Source organism: Protopterus annectens, chromosome 11.part0 (assembly GCF_019279795.1).
Source record: "Protopterus annectens isolate FY-2018-M chromosome 11.part0, PAN1.0, whole genome shotgun sequence".
Taxonomy (NCBI): domain Eukaryota; kingdom Metazoa; phylum Chordata; order Ceratodontiformes; family Protopteridae; genus Protopterus; species Protopterus annectens.
The window spans coordinates 46604128-46623437 of record NC_056745.1 but is presented as its reverse complement, the minus strand read 5'-3'; the positions used below and the strand labels follow the sequence as shown (position 1 = coordinate 46623437).

Genomic DNA, 19310 nt, shown 5'->3' with positions numbered 1-19310 from the left:
GCATTTTTTTCTCTACCGTGTCATTGATTTTATTATAAAGCCCTTCATATTGGAAAACAACAGATCACCTAGAATCATACCATTTAACTCTTCTACTTCTTTTTGAAGCCTATTTTCCATCTGTTCATGAAAATGCACAGCTTTGTTAAGAAGTTCAAACCCCCATTTATCAAAAAGTTTAACAAAATCCCCAATAACATCATCATGATAATGTAGTCCAAATGGGAATTTATACACCCGTAACCCCTGCGGTACCACTTGTAAATGCAGGCATTCCTTAAAATAAACAATTTCCATTTGAGACATTTTTAATTTAAACATTTTTTCTCAAACACATAAATCATGTCTTTCAAAGATTTGAAACAGTTATTGTCACAATTGTCCTTGCCAGACACTGTCCCTGGTGCCTTGTGTGGTTCATTGAAAACAAAGTTCTTTTTAAACAGGGCACCATATTTACAACTAGTCCCCCTTCTATTCTGGTTACAGTTGTTAACATCATTCCTTGGTCAAGAAGAATACCCATTAAAAGTAACTCTCTGCTCGGGGAGCACACTGCTGTGATTACATCTCCCTTCAGAATTGCAGTTACTCAATTTACGGGGAATAGAATCTTGAATAAGGTTACTAGTACCTGTTTCTTTGTGCTCCGCCTGTTGCGGCTGCTCAATAACACCGTTGGAAGTAACATTAAAGTCTTTGCCAAAGTAAATGGCAAAAGTAGTGCCTAAATCCTTCCTCAAATGGCTTTGTTGGTTAAAATTCGAAAATTCATCCCCATTAGAGGGAAAACGCTGTTTTCCATCACCATGATGGACCTCGGCTGTCGCAATAACATCACCACGCCTCCCTGAGGCGTGCAAAGAGCTGGCCAATCCATTTGAAAAGTTTTCGTTACCTTGGGAGCAGGAGCCTCCTCCATTCTCTTGTACAGCCTCCACACAACTGCCAGAACCAAGCAAACCACTCTGGTGACTGTGCTGTTGTGAAAACAGCTCAATAAGCTGGGTTAACTCTCCCTTTAACTCAGCCACGTCCCTTTTGAGTTCCAAAAGTTCCAGGTGATGCCCAGAATCAATGACTGGTGAAAAAATCAAAGGTTCAGGAGAATCCACGATGCCCAAAACACCACAAATGAAACTATAAAACCAGTAAAGTGGTGTAAAAGTGCTTACCAAAAAAACAAACAGACCAAAAAATAAGCACCCTGGTAGTCAGTCTCCATTCCATTTTATTGTATAAAAAATCAGTTAAGCACTTTCATCAAACACAGTTGACTTCATCAGAACAGAGGCCTTTTCTTAAAAAGCAGTTTAAATAGGTTTAAAACAACCATAATTGGTTAAAAAACAGCCAATAAAAAACATTAAATTAGCATAAATCATGAATATTAATTAAAATAATCTGAGTAGGAAAAACCATTAGATCAATATTATTCACTGTCATATTAGTAAAACAATAAAACAAATGAAGGGACTTAGACTTGTCCTGCTTTTTCTTTTAATACTCGTAGGATAGTCAAGTAATCATTTAAACCTGGATGTACATTTGCAGCCAACCTTAACTACCACAACAGCTCTTTTTTACACAATACATTTTGCCAATCCCCCCTCTTGAATCATGTGAAATCATGGCCAAGCCCATTTTTTACTGAGGTTCCCTAGAGAAGAGCTTCAGTGTAACACAACATAGCACAAAAAATGTGTGTGTGTGTGTGTGTGTGTGTGTGTGTGTGTGTGTGTGTGTGTGTGTGTGTGTGTGTATATATATATATATATATATATATATATATATATCTATATATGGGTCACCTTCATTTGGTCGCCAACTCATTTGATCACATTGGGGGGGTGGGGGGCGAAGCCCCCCACCTATTTCCGTTTAAAACCATGAAAATACAACAAAAACTACACATTTTAAATGAAAATAGGCTGTGACCCCCACACCCCCCCTAACTATATATATCAACTTCAGGGTCGCACGACATTGGGGAGGGGGGCAAATCCCAGGTTTTTGCCTTGAATACTGCTTGTCGACCAAATGAGTTTAGATCAAATGAGTTGTCGACCAAATGAAGGTGACCCATATATATAATCTGGGTCTCATTTCAATAATCAAATTTACTTTTCATCAAAAGTGAAATAACCAAGACCACTTGTACGAAAAAACAGTATTCCAAAACCTCACTTTGCTGAATCTTAGGTAAGTGAAACACTTACCATGATGGTGGTAGTGCAAGGCATACAATTAGACTGTGTTTGTATACCTTCTTCTCCACTGTACCAGTTCTGTTGCACGTCGGATATGCAGGTAGGTTTAGAAGTATTCATCTTGTGGAAAAATAATTTTACAGCGCTCATAGCTTTTAAACGGAGATTGCACTAAAGTAAGGGTTGGGGAAATCTACCCTTGTTGTCACTGAAGTGTGATCTCGGAGTTGGTGTATATAATTTGCAGGGGGTGTGGGGGCACAGCCCCACACATGGGGGGTGAATGGGGGCTTGCTCCCCTGCAAAAATCAGAGAATATGTGTTGTATGTATAATTTTGAAATAGCTGTTATGTCTGTGTTTTGTAGCTCGGCATAGTGAGGTTTCCAAATTGTGTTACACGTGCGGCGTCAATTATTTCAAGTTCAATGAAAGGTAAATTCGATTAATGAAATGAGACGTGTGTGTGTGTGTGTGTGTGTGTGTGTGTGTGTGTGTGTGTGTGTGTGTGTGTGTGTGTGTGTGTGTGTGTGTGAGATTTGTGTGTGTATAGGTCACAAAGACAAACTAATTAGTAAAACTGCTAGACAAACCTAGCCAAGCTAGAGCTTTCACTGTGTGATACCTTAAACCTCCTGTAATAGAGGCCCATGGGATATATGCAAATTACCCCTTAAGGACATCAAGTGTTTCAGCTACATGGCTTCTGAATGTCCATGATTTTTTACTTTTTCTTTTTAAGTCTTTATGGATACATTCAGACCAATAAAACCAAACCCCACCAGCTGTGGACATGCATGTTTTGACCTTTTTATGACCTCGTCAGCACAGCATAAGTGGATTGTTTGGCTACACTTTAGAAACACAGTGTCTTTAAACCCAAATGCATGTCCACAGCTAGTGAGGTTTGGCTTTATTGACCTGAATGTATCTATAAAGACTTAAAAGACATTTAGAAGCCATGTAGCTGAAACATTTGATGTCCTCAATAGGTCATTTGCATATATCCCACGGGGCTGTATTACAAGAAGTTTAAGTATCACACAGTGAAAGCTCTAGCTTGGCTAGGATTTTCTTGTAGTTTTTATGCAGTTTTTACTGTGTGTGTGTGTGTGTGTGTGTGTGTGTGTGTTTGTGTGCGCGAGTGTATAATACATACACACACACACACGCACACACACACACACACACACACACACACACACGTGTGTGTGTGTGTTGGATACATAACATCATACTTGATTGATTACAGACATACATCTGAGCAAACAATTGCCAACAGGCCTCATAATTGCAGGTATTTAATTACTGAAGCTGCAGTAAATGGATTGCAATATTTAACAGTACAAGAACATATAAGGTAGAAGACTATATATTGGTAGGTATAGAGAGATGTGCATAGATGCGCGCACACACACACACACACACACACACACACACACACACACACACACACACACACACATTTTGATAAAGCTAGAGGGCCATCTTCAAGAAATTGTGCTTTCATAAAACACAGAAACACAAAAATGAATCCAAAAACCGGCATCCAACAACACAGGAGGCAAGACGTGAGGTGAAAGGAAGAATCCTTTAATCCAATACAATATACGTTCTGGTACCTCGGCAATTCAACTTCTTGGAACAATTACCATGTGCACATATCTTCCTTTTATATATAAATCAATCAATCAATAAATCTATTAATCTATTCCACATTATTAACTACATAATTGTTCGATTAATTTTATAAGAAACCACAATATATATGACATTTAATACATTTCTACATATTTTCTCCAAATATAATTCTTACATACATTTTTACAAATGTTAGTGAACAATATTTATTTTCTCTAATAACATATATTTAATGCCCACATAAACATCAGTTCATAGCTGCAAAGGCAAGAAATATATTCAAATTCATTTTCAAAAATTTAAAGTGAAAAATCACTACAATATCAAAATTAAAATAAAAAACTCAGTTTTATATTATTAACCCACTATCCAAATTCAGTCCCCTGGGAGATAGTGTCTGATATCCCAAAATCATTTTATGCTCCAGCCTGCATAATGCGGTCTTAAAATTCTCTACACCAACATGGGGTCTAGCTAGTACACTAAATGAAAAACTCTCAATGCTCCCATTATGAAAATTAATGACATGGGAAGCCACTGGACTTTCCATATTGCCCCTTCTTATATCCCCCAAGTGCTCTAAAATGCGCACTTTAACCCTTCTAGTAGTCTGTCCAATGTACCATAAAGGTGTGCTGCAATTACATCCCAAAATGTATACCACCCCAAATGATAAACAGTCGAATTTTTCAAATGCAAAATATCTTTTGCCATTAATTTCCAAACCATGCATGTTTTTTACTTTTTCACATACTGAACACCGCCCACAAGAATACATTCCAACATAACTATCAGTGGAATATATCAATTTTCTGTTTAACGATTCCTTTAGATTACAATATCTACTGTAAGAAAAAGTTATGTATTTAGGAAATAAGTACCCTATATTTAAATCATCACTAACAACATGCCAAAGTTCTTTCAAAATCTGTTCCACCATAAAGGAGAAGTTTGAAAATCTCGACACAAAAAATATCTTATCTTTAACTGGACTGACTGATGAACATGAATGTTCCTTATAATATTTAACCTTTCCAAAAACCTTGGTTCTACATAACCTATCCTTAATATTTAAAAGTGCATTCCTGTCATACCCTCTGTCTGTTAATCTAATGAGAGTTTCGTCACAAACTCCTTCCCATAATTCAATTTCTGAAGTGTTCCTTAATATTCTCTTGAACTCCCCTTCTGGCAATGCCCTTATCAAATGGGGTTGATGCATGCTGGTAGCATGCAAGAAATTGTTTACTGCTGTAGATTTCCTAAAAGGTTTATATTCTGTGGTATTGTGTTTTCCAATATAAAATTCCACATCCAAAAAAGAAATATTATATGGAGAAAAATGAGCAGCAAATTTTAATCCATGAAAATTTTCATTCAAACTTATCATGAACTGTTCAAACAAATATGTTTCACCCTTACAAACAAAAATTAAATCATCAATGTAACGTCTGTAAAAGACGACATTATTCACAAAAAATTCACTGTGAAACATGAATTCCTTTTCAAACTTACCCATATAAATTACAGCATAGGTGGGTGCGAAAGCCGCACCCATCGCTGTTCCTTTAACTTGCAAAAAGAATTCCTTATTCCACACAAAATAGTTGTGTGTAAGACTAAATTCCAGCAAACCTAACAAAAATGTGGTGCGGGGTCCCTCACCCATCATTTTCTGCATAGCTTCAAGGCCCCATCTTCTATCAATGTTTGTATACAGAGATGAAACATCAACAGTAGCCCAGTAATAATCTTGTTTCCATTCCACCCCATGCAATAATGAGCATACATCCTGAGTATTTTTAACATGCGAAATAACTTTAGGCAAATATTTCTTGAATTGAAAGTCCAAAAATGTATTCACTTTTTCAAGATAAGAACCTATGCCAGAAATTATAGGCCTACCAGGAGGGTTGTCCAAATTTTTATGAATTTTAGGTATAATATAAAAATATGGATGGCGAGGTTCCAAAACTATTAGTCTATTAATGTCCTTACCAAAAAGGAAACCCAATCTTTCTCCTTTTTCCAAAATTTCTATCAGTTCCTCAGAAAAACATTTTAAAGGATTACCATTTAACTTAACATATGTGTCTTCTACTATTAAGGCATTAGCAATACTTTCATATTTCACGGTATCCATAATAACCCAATTTCCTCCCTTATCAGCCGGTTTAATCGTTATTTTTCCTAAGTTGGATCTAAGTTCTTTAAGAGCCAACCATTCTGATTTCCTCAAATTAAATTCATTATTTCTCCTACAAAATTCTTTATAACTTTTCTCAGTGCGAGAACATGCAACATGTTCAAAAGCATTGATGGCTGAAGATGTTTTTGGAGGTAAAAAGTTACTATTGCTAGAAAAACAAGGAACCTCAATATGACTGTAGCCCTCACCAAAATCAGTAACATACGACGCATTGTTTTCCTCAAAAACATTTTCATCATCAAACAACATACCATCATAATCATACACACTCAAATTCATCAATTCATCATCAGATTTTTCATCATTAACATTTCTAACATTTAAGGAACACTCAGAGAAATGCACCCTTAAATTAAGCTTTCGAACAAATTTTTTCACATCCACCAGTAAGTCCGCCAATTCTGGTATCTTAGTCGGTACAAATTTTGTGCCTCTAGATAAAACATTAAGCATTTCATCGGACAGATAAAAATTAGAAAGGTTTACCACATTTAGAGTGTTATTCGAACTACCAGCATTGACGTCAAAAACATTTCCATGAATATTAACAGAAAAACTATTGTCCAAAAAAGTCTCAGTAACAATTTCAAATGGCGTCCCTTCGGACCTCCTTAAATAACTCTTTTCGGTAAACTTAGACACACAGTTATAGTCAGTTAGTTCTTTATGTTTTGACAAAACCGCATATTTTATTTTAAGTTTTTTGCGGCTGCATAAGAGGCATTTGGCGTTTTACCTTGACTTCTCCCAGATCTAGTTTGCATATTAGAATGGGACTTACGATTGTTTTGTGCACCTTTCCGTCCATCTGTGAGTCCATTAAAACTGTCCACCGCGATATCCTCAAACGATACACTTTTGTGACTCGCACCCATTTCCGTTGAAGACACTGACGACACATCTTCACTTCCTGTGGAACGTTTTATTATTTCCGAGGAAAAAGCCACCCCTTCCTCGGTCAGCTGTAAATCTGGTTGGACTCATAGTCTTTAATATCACGATTAAGTTTAGTTTTCTTTCTGACCATAACGTCTTTTTCAATTTTCTCCAATTTGTCATTAATGTTCTTAAAATTGGTTTGAAATACACTGGAAGACAAACGGCTTGTCAAATCTTGTTGTAAAGAAATGATCTTGGTGTGCAATATTTCAGTAGCCCTCTGATGCTTTTTGATCAAAATTTTCAACCAAGTCAAACAACAATTATGAGCCGCTTGTCTCCATTCCAACAGTAAGTCATTCTCTTCCTCATTAAACCCACCAGCTGGTAGTTTATCTATGCGCAAGCCCCTGGGGGTGATGTCAAGGGCTACATATTTTTCCAGTAACTTTAAATCATAAAACAGAGTCATTTCTTTAGACATGAGTCGTTCTAAACTCACAAAATCTTCCGAATTTAATTCATTCGCTCTCCACACATCTGCAGCAGTGAATCTACATTCCCTTTCTTTCACCAGTTCAATAAACAAATTCTCACCATCACGACTTCCTCCCGAGTCTTCCATATTCAAAAAACACAGAAATGAATCCAAAAACCGGCAACCAACAACACAGGAGGCAAGACGTGAAATTGTGCTTTGCCAGAATAGTTCCCTTCACAAGCCCATAAAGTATCAGTACACCAAAGATGTGCATATTGACCACTAAACAGTTGATATGCACTTTGAACAACTTGCTGAAGTGAGACGTATGAACCTCCAAGTCCACAATTTGAGAAGGAAAACGCTACTTCTGTACGAAAACTGAAAATTATTCCTCCTTGTCAGGATGTGGGTCATGTGGGTGCTTTCCTCTGTAACTTATGTTTTCCTTCCTGGAAAACATTGAGTGGAATTCTTATATGGCATATCCAAAATGGAGAAGTTTAAAAATTACATTTATTACTGAACTTTAATTCCACTTAGTACACTATAGTTTGGAAACCACCCTAAGTAAACAGGTGATTTCATTAGTGTTACATTTCACATTTCTTTCAGACATAACTTCCCATTGATTACATATTTGACAGAAACTGGGAGATCTGTGGTTTCCTGAAATGAGACTATTTTCTTGATTCAAAAGACTCAGGGAAAGCTTATGAAAATTGCTGCATAGCAAGCAGTTTTTTCACTCTGTGAGATTTTTGATGTTTACAAAGTAATCACTTTTTTGTTGGACATGCTTTTGTTTTTAACTTGATTACATATAAATGAGAGAATAAATACTAGCCCCACTCCAAACAGTGGTTTTGTCACTGAAACTCCCACTATGAACCACAAATCACCAAACTTTGATTGAACTCACTGTCCCATTTACTAAAAGTGTGGGTGACTGATGAAGGAGAAATAAAATCTTCCAGAGAATCCAGCTAAAATATTGTAAGTAGAGGTTAGATGGTAATTGTGAATTAGTATAAAAACTGTTCTTTAGCCAGTGAAAAACACTTAGTAGAGTGTGTATATTGGTGAGTGTGTGGTTTTATTACACAAAGGATAATCCATTCACTCAAAAAAAAAATTTTTTGTAAGCTTATTTCCTGCCTTTCCTGTAAGTTGTCTAGTCCAGATACAGATTTGCGGTATCCAGGACTGTTTGTAAGCTTCTGAGCCCCCAAGCCTTTCTGTGTTGGAGGTAATCCTTCTAGCTTAATTTTGTTTCTTAGAACTAGCCAGTTTTCTAGTTTCAGCACTCAGATCTGTTTCTTTGAGCTCAGCACTTGTTGTTCAGAACTCATTGTAAGCACTAAATAAGCTACAAATTACTGCAGCACTCAACCTTCCTCACTTGTCTAGAGGAAAACTGTTTTTAGTACTTAATAAATAAGCACCTATCCAGGCATGTCTAAGAGTCAGCTCCCGGTGTTTTCTCCTGTCTACCTGATGAATCTGGGCATCTTGGGGCAATGCAGCAATTGCCTCATGTACACAGATAACCCTCTCCTTCTACCACCCAACAGTACAACCTGCGAGAGATGCACTTATATAGCCAAACTGGAAGCAAAGCTCTCTTCACCCAAGACTGGACTAGACAGTCAAGAGGAGAAGGTAAACACTTGCACCACACCACACTCATCACATAGTCCCTCAAAACCTACACCACCAAAACACACACATAGAAACACAAAACACACACCTACATTCACGGAGGCTCTCAAAAAAAATCTACCCAAGCAACAGGGACCTCCAAAGCAGAAACATAAGCAAACTCCACCCCCCAACACAACCCAAATGACACAAAGCCCACAAACTCAGTGTGCCACTCAACCACAGCCAGTAAGGCATAACAAAGTACCTAACACTCTAGTCATAGGTGAGACTATAGTCAGGCACACTGATGTTCCACTCACCAGGCTAAACAAGGATAAAGTTACTGTCAGGTGCCAGGCTCCGGCCACATAATGCATGCACTCAGGTCACTCCACAACAAGTACAAATATGACTCTGTCATTGTCCATGTTGGTGTGAATTACCTGAGACGTACCTCCCTGGACTACATGAAAAGAGACATGGAGGAGCTGCCCGATCTTGTAGCCCAGGCAGGTATGACCCTAGCCCAGAGTAGCATCCTGCCATCACCCAGAATGATACCACAGTACAAGGACAAAATGATTGAGTTCAACAATTGGCTAAGCTTCTGGTGTCATTCTAAGAGGATCCAGTATCTGTCTGCCTGGGATGACATGATCGACAAACCACGATGCTTTGCCAGAGATGGCCTGCGCCTGTCACCCTTGGGATTCCGGATACTGGCTAAGGCTCTTGCCACCCCTATAGGGCCTTTTTTAGGCAAGATTCAAATGACAAATTCACCACAGTAACAGGTACAAGCAAGCAAAATCTGAGGGTAATGCTACTTAATGCTAGAAGTCTATACCTCAAAATGCACTCACTCGAGGCACTCCTTAAAATGGAGAACATCAATATCTGTGCAGTGACAGAGACCTGGTTCAAAACTCTAGAGAGCACCCCTGCATTACCAGGCTATAATTCATACCACACCTTTCGGCCACCTAACCTGGACCGAAGCACTAAAGGCGGAGGTGTGTCGATATTCATTAAGGATATCCACACCTCCAGGCTAGTTGTTCAGCATAATGCATCCGAGATTATCCAAGTGCAACTAACTCTGGGCAAGACCACAGTCCAAATTGTAGCTTGCTACAGATCCCCCACCATGCCCCAGGATTCCCACTTCTCATTTCTTGATACACTGGAAAATATTAGGGTGCAACCTAACACCCGAATAATGGACAGTTTCAACTACCCCACCATTAACTGGGAAAACTACTCATGTACCAACTCTTGTGCTCAACGTTTTCTGGAATTCATAAATTCCAATGCCTTAGATCAACTTATCCACACCCCCACTAGGGGCAGCAGTATCCTAGACCTGGTCATTACCAACATGGGCAACCGGTGTTCCACACCAGAGGTCACTTCCTCGTTGGTCATATCCGACCACAAGCAAATCACCCTAGACATCCACATCCCACCCCCACCCCCCCAATTAGGGAAACCACCATAAAAAATTCTCCAAAGCCAACGTCACATTTCTTAAGATAGAAGTGGCAAACTTCACGACACCCATGCTGACGGACAATAGAGGTACTACTGTTGAATCCTATACAATTGCACTGTATAAGCACTTACATGAGTGCATGGATCGTGCAATCCCTAACATTACCAAGAAGCTATCCTCCAAGAAAAGGAAGCAAATCTTGTGGTCCCCTGCCATAAACAAACTCTACAACAGAAGAAAGAAACTGTTGCAATAAAGAGTAAAATCCCATGATTGGAGGAACTCCATGGTCAGCCTCAGTAAGAAGCTGAGATCCCTCATAAAATCCTCCAAAGCTAGTTATGAAAACAAAATTGCCACTGATTCTAAAGACATCCACAAAGCATCCTATAGCTATGTCAAGAATCTCAATGGCAACACTCAGATCTGCTCTGAGTTACAGCACAATGGCACTAAATATACAGAACCAACTGATATTGCCAACATCCTGGCAGATAGGTTCAGTGCTAACTTTACCCCTCTCTCATCCCCTAAAGGGCCCATCTCAATACCGGAAGAATGCAAAGTTCCTGTAATCACAGCTGCACAGGTAAAAAACACACTCTCCAAAGCCAAGAACACAGCATCCATGAGACTTGACAACATCCCAGGCTGCGTTCTAAATGAACTACAGAACGAACTGGCACCCCACCTAAGTACCATGTTCAATCATAGCCTCACCTCAGGCTTTGTGCCCACTGAATGCGCACAGCAACAGTTATCCCACTCCACAAAGGGGAAGCCACCATGGACCCCGGGAACTACCGCCCCCATTAGCCTGACGAGCTTGGTCTGCAAGGCTATGGAACTTATTATCATGAAACTTATAAACAATGACTTTGGTAATCTCCAAACTCTGGACCCTACCCATTTTGGGTTTGTAAAAGGCAGATCATGTCTCCTAAACCTGATAGACTTATTTGAAACGGTCACGAAAGCTGTAGATGAGGGTAAGGTGGTTCACACAGCCTATCTAGATCTCGCCAAGGCTTTCGACACCATCCCCCACTTTGGAATTATAGATAAACTCACTAAACTAGGTATAAATCCCTATGTCACAAGATGGGTTGCCAACTGGCTCACTGACAGAACCCACACTGTGAAAGTAGCAGACTCTAAATCCAACTTCAGACCAGTGACAAGTGGAGTACCACAGGGTTCAGTTCTAGGCCCTCTCCTGTTTGGTATGTACTTCTCTGAAGTACAGGCTAACAAAGTTTGCAGATGGCTGCAAACTAGGAGCCATAATCAAAACTCCTAACGATGCGGGCATCTTACAAAAGGGCCTCACTGAGACAGATGCCTGGTGTCAAAGCCATGGCCTCAAGCTCAGTGCCAAAAAGTGCATTGTCATCCCTTTTGGTAAAACCTCTGAACCCATGAACTACCACATAGGCGGTGGTCTACTTAACATTGAAAGTGTGATAAGAGACCTTGGGACACAGGTGAACAGTAGTCTCTCATTTGATAATCACATCGCCACAGTAGTCAGGAAATCCTTCTACGTGGCACACCTCATCACAAAAGGTTTGTCATCCAGGAAAAAAAGAGGTCATTGTTCCCCTCTACTCCTCACTCATTAGACCCATTATAGAGTACAACGCCCCTTTTGGTATGTACCTCACAAGACGTCTACAACAACTGGAAAGGCCACAGAAATACCTCACAAAAAGGATTACCGGCCCCAGACAGATGCCCTACGCAGACAGTCTCTACAAACTCCAGCTTTACTCTGTCGCATATCGCTTACTCATAGGCGATCTCTGCCTAACATGCAAAGCTATGTCAAACCTAGAGCTGTCGGACATGCTCCACTTAAAGAAATCCCAGTCACTCCGAGCTACACGCTCTAGGGACCTAAACCTTGTCACCACAATAAACAGAACGTGCTGGAGGGATAGATTCCTGTCCCAGATACTTCCCATACTCTGGAACAAACTACCTATCTATATCAAACAAAGCTCCTCATTAGCACTCTTCAAAAAAAATCTTGATGATTGGATGGGAGATAGGAAATTCACCCCGGGGATCACTTCTGTGGCTCTGCTTGACAGGGGCACAGGAAAATAATTTTCTTGGGTGGCAAAAGCCAGGGTACTGTTTGGTTAGGCTTATATAGGCCCTACGGCCAGTAGCCTAGTACCTACCTATGAACCTATGAGTATGGTTGTAGTGGGGCTGTTGGTATGGTTAACAGAATATCAACTGATATACTTCAGAGTTGCTTACTTTTTGGGTTCTTCATCTCCTTGTGTAAACTGTACATTTCAAAAGCCATCAGATTAATAGGAGACCAGAAGAAAGTCAAAATGATTTGGCGATGCATGTTGGAATCCATTTAAGTTGTATAACATAAAAGAAAAAAGAATGAAGTACATGATTTGCATTCATATACTGCTGATAGCTAAGAGTGGGATGATTACAGCTAGGAGAAAGGCAAGGGAGCAGAAGTGGGAATTGGTATAAAAAAGAAGCTCATTCTAGATCATTTGTGAGTAATTATTTTACATAAATTGTTAGGGAGCATAGAAGCTGTCTTCCAAGAAATGTTGAATGCACATATTTGAATGGGATGAAGGCTTGAGGCCTGATGGAGGATCCCAGAGAAATAGAGAGACATGTTTTATAGGGATTAGGTGTTCCTTTGGGTGAGTCTGGTTGTTTGTCAACCTTCGACCTACTTCTTAGTATATTGATAAACTGCTTGTATTGTATGTTATCTTGCTATTCAGAACATTTCAATGAATGTAATACTTTAATTCTAATTCATCGCTTTGTACACTTTTCCCCCCAGGATAATACACCACCACTTTCTTGGTATTCTAGGTGTAAGATTGCACAGGGTACCGCAAGAGGGTTACTCTATCTTCATAGCAACCATCACATTCACAGAGATGTCAAAAGGTAAATACTTTTGAAAAAACATGTAATGTATGTATTTTTCCCTCCTACCATCATGTCTTTTCAGCGCTCACGTGGGAAATGCTTACACCTTTTGTATCTTACCTCCCAGAATACCCTAGCAGTATATGTATGTTTTACATTAGGAAGGTTTGTGGCCTGCACTGTGGTGGCAGGACAGGTAGCTTACATCCTTCTAAGTTGGGAACTGCTGATTGAGAGCTCAGTGTCTGTTATTCTAAAAGTGCATTAGTTCTGGTTTAAGCACTTGGGCTTCAGGCCAGTTATTTTACGTTAAGAAGGATTGCGGTCTGCACTCTTGTGGGAGGAGAGGCTAGACTCTGCCCTTCTGAGCAGGGAATTTCTGGTTAAAGGCTTATAGTGCCTGCATATTCTAACTGTTTCTTACTGAAATTGGTACACCTTGTTTGCTGTAGCATAGACTAGATCCAGGCCTGCTGAATCTAGCTTTATTTGTATGCTTGTTGTTTGTTTATTTCCCTGAAACGTTAATTCCACCTAAAACGCGGCCTTTTAGCACTTCTGTGGATCCCTAGTGATATCTGCATTGCTTACTGTACTTATTTCCTTGTTTCACTTGAAAGAAAGTTACTGTTTGTCGTTTTGCATTTAAGTTACCTGTAACACATTGCATTTAAGTTACCTGGCACTTGCTCACTAAAGCAATTACATAAGTCAGCTCTAAAAAATTAAAAGCACTACACCCTCACAAACTCCCCTTGAGTACCTTGTTCCCCATTGGCCCCTTTTCTCTAATTATAAAGGAATTCCCAATACTATTCTAGCATGTCCAAAGGTCAGTTGTCAATCTCCTCTCCAGTCCAGCTGGTGAATCTGGGAATCTTGAGGCAATGTTACAACTGCGTCATGTACACAGACAACCCTCTCCTCCTCCCAACAAATTCCAACACATGTGAGAGATGCAACCATATAGCCAAACTGGAGGCTAAGCTCTCTCAACTCAGTACTGGCATAACCAGTCAGGAGGAGAAGGAAACCACACTCCCTACAATTCCAGTCTCACATAGACCTACCACGACAACAAACCAAACACATAAACACACAAAAACATACTCGGAGGCTCTAAATAAAAATCTGCCTAAGCAGCAGAGACCTCCAAAGCAGACACCCAAGCAACCGCTACCCCAAAACAAAACACATGCAACACATAGCTCACAAAGCCAGTGTGCCGAACAGTCACAGCCCTTAAGGCTAAACAACACACCTGATACACTTGTAATAGGTGACTCTATCGTCAGGCACACTGACGTACCGCTCACCAGGCTGAACAAGGAGAAGGTCACGGTGAGCTGCCTGTCGAGCGCTAGGATCCGCCACATAACACAAGCACTCAGGTCACTCCGAGGCAAGTACAAATATGACTCAGTCATTGTCCATGCTGGAGTGAATGACCTGAGACGTACCTCCCTGGACTACATGAAAAGAGACATAGAGGAGCTCTCTGAGCATGTAGCCCAGGCCGGTATGACCCTGACCTTGAGTAGCATCTTACCCTCACCAAGAATGATGCCACAATATGAAGACAAGATGATCAATTTCAACAATTGGCTTAAGTGTTGGTGTCATTCAAAGGGGATCCAAAGCCTGTCAGCTTGGGATGACATGCTCGACAAGCCACGATGCTTCGCTAGGGATGGCTTGCACCTGTCACCCTGGGCTTTGGATATTGGCAAAGGCTCTTGCTACCCCATAGTGCCTTTTTTAGGCAAGGCTCAAAAGACAAACCCACCTCCATAGGTATCACAAGGGATAAGAAACTAAGAGTAATGCTACTCAACGCCAGAAGTCTAAACCTCAAGATGCATGCACTCGAAACTCTCCTTAGCATGGAGAACATCGATATCTGTGCAGTAACAGAAACCTGGTTCAAGGCTCCCGAGAGCACCCCAGCACTACCAGGTTATACCTCATACCATGCTTTTCGGCCCCAAAACTTGGTCCGAACCACAAAAGGAGGGGGAGTATCAATATTCGTCAAAGATACCCACACCTCCAGGTTGGTGGCACAGCACGAAGCATCAGAGACTATCCATGTGCAACTAACTGTGGGTAAAACTGCCTTCCAGTTTATAGCCTGCTACAGACCACCCTCCCAAACACAGGAACCCCACTCGACCTTCCTGAGAATACTGGAAAATATGAAGGTCTCTCCAAACACCATTATATTGGGCGACTTCAACTACCCAAACATAGACTGGGAGCATTACTCTAGCTCCAACACCCTAGCCCAAAGGTTCCTAGAATTTATAAACTCAAATGCTATGGAACAACTTGTTACCACTCCCACAAGAGGGGAAAACATACTGGACCTGATCATCACCAACATGGGGACACTATGCTCCAGACCAGAAGTGTATCCCTCACTGGTAAGATCAGACCATAAACTAATCTCACTGGATATTCACATCCCGACCCCACCCCCTGCCCAGAAAACCACAGTGAAAAACTTCTCTAAAACAAATTTTACACACCTCAAAACCAAGGCGAAATCCTTCAAAGCCCCCGGGCCTGTGGAAAATACGGCCCAGACCGCAGAATCCTTTATAAACGCATTCTATGAACACCTTCAGGAATGCATGGATCATGCAATCCCAAATAAAACCAAGACCCAATCCTCCAAAGGCAGACGTCCTGTCTGGTGGACCCCAGCCATAAACAAACTATACAATAGAAGGAGGAAGCTACTACATGATAGAGCAAAATCCCAAAAAGGGAAGGCATCTCTGATCAGTATTAGCAAAAAACTATGGGCACTCATAAAATCGTCTAAGGCCAGCTTCGAGAGAAAAATTGCACAGGACACTAAGGATAATCACAAGGCTTTCTTTAGTTATGTTAGGAACCTGGGTGGGAATTCCCAGATATGCTCAGAATTAGTCCAAAATGACAAAAAATACACCAAGCCCACAGACATTGCCAACATCCTAGCTGACAGGTTCAGTGCAAACTTCTCCCCCCCCCACCAAAAGGGCAAATATCTATCCCAACAGAGTGCTACCCCCCTGACATCTCAGATGCTCAGGCAAGAGCCGCCCTCTCCAAAGCAAAAAACACAGCATCAGTGGGACCAGATGGTGTCCCGGGCTGCGTCCTACATGAACTCCAAGAAGAGCTAAACCCAAACATAAAACTACTGTTCAATCTTAGCCTTACTACAGGATATATACCCAAAGAGTGGCGTACAGCAACAGTGGTCCCTCTCCACAAAGGTGGTGCCTCAACGGATCCTGGAAACTATCACCCCATAAGCCTGACTAGCTTGGTCTGCAAAGCTATGGAAAGGATCATCATGGACCTCATAAATAAAGATATTGGGGACCTACAGACACTGGATCCTACCCAGTTTGGCTTTGTTAAGGGCAGATCCTGCCTCTTAAACCTGGTCGATTTCTTTGAAACAGTCACCAAGGCCATTGACGAGGGGAAGGTGGTCCACACAGCCTACCTGGACCTCGAAAAAGCCTTCGATACAATACCCCACTCGGGCATTATAGATAAGCTCACCAGCTTAAATATAAACCCCTATGTCACTAGATGGATTGCAAACTCGCTCAAGGACAGAACCCACATGGTTAGAATTGCTGGAGCCATGTCAGACTCCAAACCAGTTACAAGTGGCGTCCCACAAGGCTCAGTCCTGGGACCTCTCTTGTTCGGTATATATTTCTCGGTGGTACAGGCCAACACGGAAGGACTGTGGCTGACCAAGTTCGCAGATGACTGCAAACTGGGCGCCATAATCAACTCTCCAGCCGACACAAGCATCCTCCAAAAGGGCCTCATAGAAACAGACAACTGGTGCCAGAGCCATGGCCTCAAGCTAAACGCCAAAAAGTGTATAGTCATCCCCTTTGGCAAAACAAAGTGCCCACAAATTACCACATAGGTGGTAATCCATTAAGTACAGAAGAAGTCATTAGGGACCTGGGGACCCAAGTTGATAGCAATGTCTCATTTGACAACCACGTGGCCAAAGTGGTTAGAAAAACATTTTATATAGCCCACCTAATCATGAAGGGATTCACATCTAGATCAGGAGAGGTCATCGTGCCTCTTTACTCATCCCTCATCAGGCCCATAATTGAGTACAATGCCCCTTTTGGGATGTACCTTACCAGACACCTGCAGCAACTGGAAAGACCCCAAAAGTACCTCACCAAGAGGATCAAAGGGCTCAAACAGATGCCATATGCTGCCCGGTTAAAGAAACTCCAGCTCTACTCAGTGGCATACCGCCTGCTCAGAGGCGATCTGTGCCTGATGTATAAAGCCATGTCCAACCCGAATTAATGGACATGCTCCACCTCAGAAAATCCAAATCCCATCGAGCTACGCTCGAGAGACTTGAACCGCAGCACTGAAATAAATAGGACATGCTGGAGGGACAGATTCATAACCCAGAGGCTCCCTTCACTCTGGAATAAAATCCCAGTCCAGGTTAGGCAGAGTCCCACATTGACTCTCTTCAAGAGGAATCTTGATGAGTGGATGGGAGATCGTAGGTTTACCCCGGCTATCACTTCTGTGTCACTGTTAGACAGAGGCACAGTATACTAACCTCAAAAAAAGGCATAGCAAAATTAATTTAAAATGGGTGGCGAAAGCCAAACACACTCTGGCTAGGCTTATAAATGCCCTAGGGCAGATAGCCTAGTATGAACCTATATGTCTTTGTTGCCTGCAGAAAGCATATCTGTCCACCAGGTACATTTGGACACCTAATACAAATATTCCTGAGTAGAATTCTTGCAAGACTTTATTTGCCAGTTTCACAAGCAGACGTTTCTGTTCAGCATGACCGTAGTATTTTGTACTTTAATAGTATTTACATGCATTTGTTTGTTTGTTTGTTTTATCATCTTGGATGTTCTGGCTGTGATAAGCATAAAACTCAGTGACATCCTAACATGGAAGTTCATATGGTCAGCATTCATCTTACTGATGGACAGCTGACCAGCACTGACACTGGTGTGTGTTTGTATCATTTGTTGGGCTATTTTTATTTAAAAAGGACTGTTTTGTGTTATGTTGTTTTACTCTTAGAAGGAGTTGGCCGAGGCACTAAATGTATTATATGAGTTAATAAACTAACTGCAGTGACATGCCATTACAATTTATAATTATTATAATTTTATTTGGTCATTAAATGTCAGCATCAACACTTCCCTGCTCCTCTTCCCCAGCTTTGTTTAGTAGAAGTACTGCGCAGTTTGAGTTGTAGTAAAGTTCCACGGTACTCTTTTTATTGTGCATTTCTTACTTACCAGGTGGAATTCTGGGAAAGTAGCATCCGTTTTTTTTGTTTTGTTTTGTTTTCTCAACCATTTGTGTATTGTGCAGTTTAAGCAACTCCATTGCTAGTCACTTTACATGTATGTGTGATGCATGCCTTTAGTTTGGTCCAAAGTTAGATGATCTATTTCCACTTATATCTGTATTACATCAAACTTATTTGGTCGGTATATGTAGAATCAAGTGAAAATGTATCATCTGTGTGTGCGTGTATATGTAAGAATGTGTGCACGTGTTTCACCCAATGCATGGGAGAGTGTGTATGTGGGTACATAGGAATGCACGTATGTGTTTGAATGCGTGTGTGCATGCATGTGTGTGTGTGTGTGTGTGTGTGTGTGTGTGTGTGTGTGTGTGTGTGTGCTCATGCGCGCACACACATGTTTAGGTGTGGGTCTGGGTGTATATGTGTAATATGGGTTCTGGGTGAGTTGTTATTGTTAGTACAAGATCGATAACAGTGAGGTAAGGAGTTTTTCCG

At 40.8% G+C, this 19310-nt stretch overlaps 1 protein-coding gene across 1 annotated transcript in view; it reads left to right on the top strand.

The window, feature by feature from the left end:
- Positions 1-19310, top strand: part of IRAK4 (interleukin 1 receptor associated kinase 4) — a 547272-nt gene that overhangs the window by 260179 nt on the left and 267783 nt on the right. The window contains exon 8 of the mRNA XM_044087412.1: positions 13389-13498. Within this exon, the coding sequence (XP_043943347.1) occupies positions 13389-13498 (110 nt within the window). The remainder of the gene's footprint in view (positions 1-13388; positions 13499-19310) is intronic.